This window comes from Microtus ochrogaster, chromosome 21 (assembly GCF_000317375.1).
Source record: "Microtus ochrogaster isolate Prairie Vole_2 chromosome 21, MicOch1.0, whole genome shotgun sequence".
Taxonomy (NCBI): domain Eukaryota; kingdom Metazoa; phylum Chordata; class Mammalia; order Rodentia; family Cricetidae; genus Microtus; species Microtus ochrogaster.
In genome coordinates, this window is record NC_022022.1 from 3,973,155 (window position 1) to 3,978,596 (window position 5,442).

The 5,442-nt window shown below is 48.1% G+C and overlaps 1 protein-coding gene across 3 annotated transcripts in view; it reads left to right on the forward strand.

Moving 5' to 3' along the window:
* Positions 1–5,442, forward strand: part of Cgn (cingulin) — a 29,025-nt gene that overhangs the window by 20,380 nt on the left and 3,203 nt on the right. For all 3 annotated transcript variants that reach the window (XM_026784198.1, XM_026784199.1, XM_005357011.3), the window contains exons 14-19: positions 1,127–1,297; positions 2,505–2,666; positions 3,465–3,554; positions 4,710–4,793; positions 4,878–4,996; positions 5,228–5,336. In XM_026784198.1, the coding sequence (XP_026639999.1) occupies positions 1,127–1,297; positions 2,505–2,666; positions 3,465–3,554; positions 4,710–4,793; positions 4,878–4,996; positions 5,228–5,336 (735 nt within the window). The remainder of the gene's footprint in view (positions 1–1,126; positions 1,298–2,504; positions 2,667–3,464; positions 3,555–4,709; positions 4,794–4,877; positions 4,997–5,227; positions 5,337–5,442) is intronic.

Genomic DNA, 5,442 nt, shown 5'->3' on the forward strand with positions numbered 1-5,442 from the left:
TTTTTGAGACAGATCTCATGTAGCTAAAACTAGGATTGAACTGTATAGTTGTGTGTTACCATGCCCAGCCCCAATGTGATATCCCACTTACATAGCAGTGGTTTTGCCCTGGGGTCTTCATTCTTGGAGTTTCCTTTAGAAGTCTCAAAGACCTAAGCATAAGAGTCATCTTATTTTTTATTTAAATTGTGGGGAGAGGAAGAAGCAAGTGAAATAAAGAAATCGAATTACTTCTGCTAGTAAGGTTCTTCCTCACAATCTTATTTTTACAAAGCAAGGTCAACTATTAGCAATGTCAACTGAGAAAAACAAACATTTTATTTTCTCTGAAAATAGTACTTAAGGGCTTGTCATAGTTCAGTAGGCAGAGTTTCTTTTTTAGTGGTATATCTTATAACCATGTCGCAGCAAGTTTGCAGAAACATGGTCATTGAAGGGTTACTTAGTATCAACCACTATTATAAATATTAACAATGTAGGTACTGTTGTTATCCCATCTTTTTTAAAAAATAATTTATTTACTTTTGCTTTATTTGCGTTGGTGTTTTGCCCACATGTGTGTCTGTGTGAGGGTGCCAGATCTTGGAGTTACAGACATTTGTGAGCTGCCACGTGGGTGCTGGGAATTGAACCCGAGTCATGGAAGAGCAGCCAGTGCTCTAACCACTGAGTCATCACTGCAGCCCTGCTATCCCATCTTATAGATGAGAAAATGAGACCAGAGATAAGTGATAAAGCTATGGTCTATCCAGACATTTGTTTTCTTTTGTTTTTAATTTTTTATTTTTATTTTATGTGCATTCATGTTTTGCCTGCATGTTTGCCCGTATGAGAACAGAACTGGAACCGGAGTTATAGACAGCAGTGAGCTGCCCTTTGGGTGCTGGGAACTGAACCTGGGTCCCCTGGAGGGGCAGGCAGTGTTCTTAACCACTGAGGCATCTCTTCAGTCCCTTGTTCAGACATCTGAACACTCGCCGCACGAGGGATGTAGACCAGGAAGCTGGAGAGGGCCGCCTGGTAGAGAGGAAGCTCTTCTGAGAGTTCTGGGAGCTGGGACCGCACACAGGAGAGAACATTTGGTGTAGAGGTGCAGTGTGAGTAAACACTTTCCGCTGCGTTTTAGCTGGAGCAGATTGGGGATGACTCCAAGCTAGCCCTGCAGCAGCTCCAGTCCCAGATGGAAGATTACAAGGAGAAGGCCCGGAGGGAAGTAGCTGATGCCCAGCGCCAGGCCAAGGATTGGGCCAGTGAGGCCGAAAAGAATTCAGGGGGGCTGAGCCGGCTTCAGGATGAGGTAGGAGCCTAAGTGACAGAAAAGTGTCCTTGGTTTGAAGGTCACTGCCCCTCACTGAAGCTGTGAGCCAGAGTGCTGGGGCGCAGACTTGGGTATAACCACTGGAGTGGGGGGAGGGGGTGTTCACATGAGGACAGACAGAAGGGGATGCCACACATCAGAGTCACCTGGGAAGGTTTTTAAAAATCTTGAAATTTTTTTTTTTGCTTTTGTTTGGTTGTTTTTGTTTTTGTTTGTTTGGTTTTCAAGACAGGATTTTTCTGTATAGCTCTGACTGTCCTGGAACTCACTCTGTAGACCAGGCTGGCCTTAAACTCACAGAGATCCGCCTGCCTCTGCCTCCCTAATGTAGGGATTAAAGGTGTGTAAGGTGTGTGCCACCGCCACTTGTCCAAGATTTTTATTTTTATTTTATTTTATTTTATTTTTGTTTTTGGTTTTTCGAGACAGGGTTTCTCTGTGGCTTTGGAGCCTGTCCTGGAACTAGCTCTGTAGACCAGGCTGGTCTCAAACTCACAGAGATCCGCCTGCCTCTGCCTCCCTAGTGCTGGGATTAAAGGCGTGCGCCACCACCGCCCAGCTTGTCCAAGATTTTTAAAAATGTTAATGTCTCAATATAATTTTTTATTACTTAGGTCATAATCTGGGACCTAGGATTTTTTTTTTTTTGAGATAGGGTCTCACCATGGCTAGCCTTACACTCACAGAGATCTGTTTGTCTCCTAAGTGCTAAAGGATTTAAGGCATGCACTACCATGCCTGACAGGATTGGTAACTTTTTTGTTTTTGTCTATTTTCTGTTCTTTTGAGATAGGGTTTCTCTGTAGGACAGTCCTGGCTGCCCTGGAACTTGCTTTGTAGACCAGGCTGGCCTCAAACTCCTGCTTCTGCCTCCCCAGTGCTGGCAGACTGGGGGTTTTTAAAACCTCTTTAAATAGGCACAGTTGTGCCTACTCCCCAGTAAAACTCCCAAGTGATTCCCATTTGTGCAGTGAGTTCTGATGCAATGAGGAAAGTGAACTAGAAGTGATTGTTTCTCACCATGAGCTGGCAGCTCAGGGCAAGCGCTTTGCCACCAAGCTGTGGTCCCAGCCTGGCACTAAAGAATGTCTGTGGTGGAGTATTTCTTCCCATGGACAGACCGCTCCCACCTTCTACCCCTACATTTCAACTAGGCTGAGCTGTCGTGTATTGTCTTTGTACCCAGCTGCAAAGGCTGCGGCAGGCCCTTCAGACAGCCCAGGCTGAGCGGGACACAGCCCGGCTGGACAAAGAGCTGCTGGCCCAGCGACTGCAGGGGCTGGAGCAGGAGGCTGAGAACAAGAAGCGCACCCAGGATGACAAGACTCGACAATTGAAGAGCCTCGAGGTAAAGGCACAGAGAGGCTGGGTGGGGAGAGAGGGCGGTTTGGGGCTAGCGCGGTGAGTTTTGAGCAGGAAAAGGAGCCAATGTATCCGAAGCCTTTTTCTGTGTAGATAATAAAACTCAAGAAGTTTTTTTTTCAGCTATGAACTAAATGTAGATGTTGAGAAATTTATAGATGTCATGTAAAAAAAATTGGATTTCTGTCATGTTTTGCATTTGGACAGTGTTAGACCTGAGTTCTGCGTGTCACTAGCTAGCTGGAGTTGAGCATGGCTTTCCTCCCTTAGAGTGAATGGTAGCCTCCAGTTTGCTGTGCTTGTGTAAGATATAATGCACTGTGGGCGTGGCATGTAAGACTTATCCTCGGAATCTCCCTGGGAGGTAGATGGTCTCACTCCCTTTCACAGATAAGGAGACCTGAGGTGCAGAGATAAGTCACTTTCCAGTGGAGTAGGTCCCGCACCAGAACGTGGGAGGTCTGGTGTCCAAGGCCTAGGAGGCTGACCCGAATCCATGCTCTTACTTCTGTTTGGTACTGCTGGGCCGCCTAGGGAATGCTGCTTCTGAGGGTTTCCATCCTGGCCTCTGCTGGGGAACAGGAACTTCAGTTTTTCTCTAGCATTTGCCTTCCTGGTCAGCAGAGGGCGCTGGCTCCATGATGGTTTTGAGCAAGCAGGAGCAAGGGGAAGGTTTCTGGAATGTGCAAGGGGAAAAATCTGTGGAACTGAAGTTTTGATGGGGGTCTTGATCTGCGTTTGGTGTTCGAGGGCCCAGACTTGACCTTTTATCCTTCTGCTTCAGGAGAAAGTCTCACGGCTGGAGGCAGAGTTAGATGAAGAAAAGAACACGGTGGAACTGTTAACCGAGCGTGTGAACCGTGGCCGCGACCAGGTGACTACTCCCCACCGTAACACCCCAGCTCTCAAAGATAGCTCTGCTCTCCTTTCATAACCTGGGGGGTCTGGCAAGGCATCTGCTTCAGGCCTTCAGGCTCTCCTCTGCTTGGGAAGGGGCAGACAGGAAGCCAAGAATTGGAGTCTGCGGAAAGCCCTGGTGGTCCAGGCTGCGCTGACCCTAGTGAGGACTATTTCAATTCAGGAGTCCTGGTTGTGGGATTTGGGGAGCCTTCTTTAAATTGTTCCTCCCATTTGAACAGTTAAAACCTCTTCTTTTAACCTGACACCCATCATGTCACTTTTTTGTTTGTTTTTGTTGTTTTTTGAGACAGGGTCTTTATATAGTCTGGCTGGCCTTGGAACATGCTCTGTAGCCCAGGCTGGCCTCAGACTCACAGAGATCCACCTGCCTATGCCTCCTGAGTACTGGGATTAAAGGTGTGCTCCACCACGCACACTTCCAAACATCACTTTAATCTATAGTATCCCACTGTTCCCCTCCATAAAACCCCTATCAATATCATAATGCAAATGCGTTCAGTCCAATTTTAAAAGTTCCTGTAGTCTTCAGTTCCGATACTGTTCAAAATCTGTTCTGAGACTCAAAGCAGTGTTTTAATTGTAAGCTCTGCACCCACATCCAGCGTCCAGGGCTCCTGGTGACATCATTTGACTCTACTGGTCTTGGACAGTCCTTCCCCCGCAGCTTTGCTGCTTGTAGCATGCATAGCCTCTCTCTTCTCCCATCAGCTCCTCTCGGCGCCTGTATCTTCCCACTGCAAATGTCCCGCATTCCCTGTGCCTGAGACATCTTAGGTTCTCCAGTGCAATTCCGACTTCACTTTCACAGATTCTGCAGTAGCCTTTTGGGAACCGCTTGCAGGAAACTGATTTTCTGGGATACAACCCAATGTGATGAGGAAGGGGCATTGACAGGTAGCTTCATGTATGATGGATGATGGCCTTCTCTAATCTAGTTAGGCCATTGAGAATAGGGTGCTGGGAATTCTAGGAGGAGAGTACTTAATTGCCTGAGAATTTGAGGGACTCGGGGTTCAGAGAGTGTCTTCCAGGGATCTGGTTCTGTTGACTTACTTTGCAGGTTTAGCTGTGATCTTCCCCGAGTCTAATTCTCCCTCATCTCTAACAGGTAGATCAGCTAAGGACGGAGCTCATGCAGGAGAGGTCTGCTCGGCAGGACTTGGAGTGTGACAAAATCTCCTTGGAGAGACAGGTGAGAAGGAGTCTGGGGATAGACTCAGGAGGCCAGACAGAGGACCATCTGGAATGCTAACCAGGATCTTCCCATCTCTCTCAGAACAAGGACTTGAAGACCCGCTTGGCCAGCTCCGAAGGCTTCCAGAAACCCAGCGCCAGCTTCTCTCAGCTTGAGTCCCAATATCAACTGTTACAAGAGCGGCTGCAAGCTGAGGAGAGGTGATACGAACCTGTCAGTCATCCCTCTCCCCGCCCCTTGCTCCTGATCTAGAGCAGAGTTGTGGAAATTCTGGGATGGGAATGACCCCTGGGTCTTTGGGACTTCCCTAGAATCCTCCCGACCCGCTGGTGAGGCTCCTAACAGGAAAGTCCTCGGAGGTGGTCAGTGCTAAGTAAAGGCTTCCTTAGAGATGGGAAAGCTAGAGACCATGCTTTCCTGTTCTTTCTTAGAGAGAAGACAGTTCTGCAGTCCACCAATCGAAAACTAGAACGGAGAGTTAAAGAGCTCTCTATTCAGATCGATGATGAGCGGCAGCATGTCAACGACCAGAAAGACCAGGTGAGGGCACGGCACCCTATAGACAGCAGCCGCAGGGGTGAGGGATGGCACCCTGTGGACAGCAGCCACAGGGGTGAGGGCACGGCACCTGTGGACAGCAGCCACA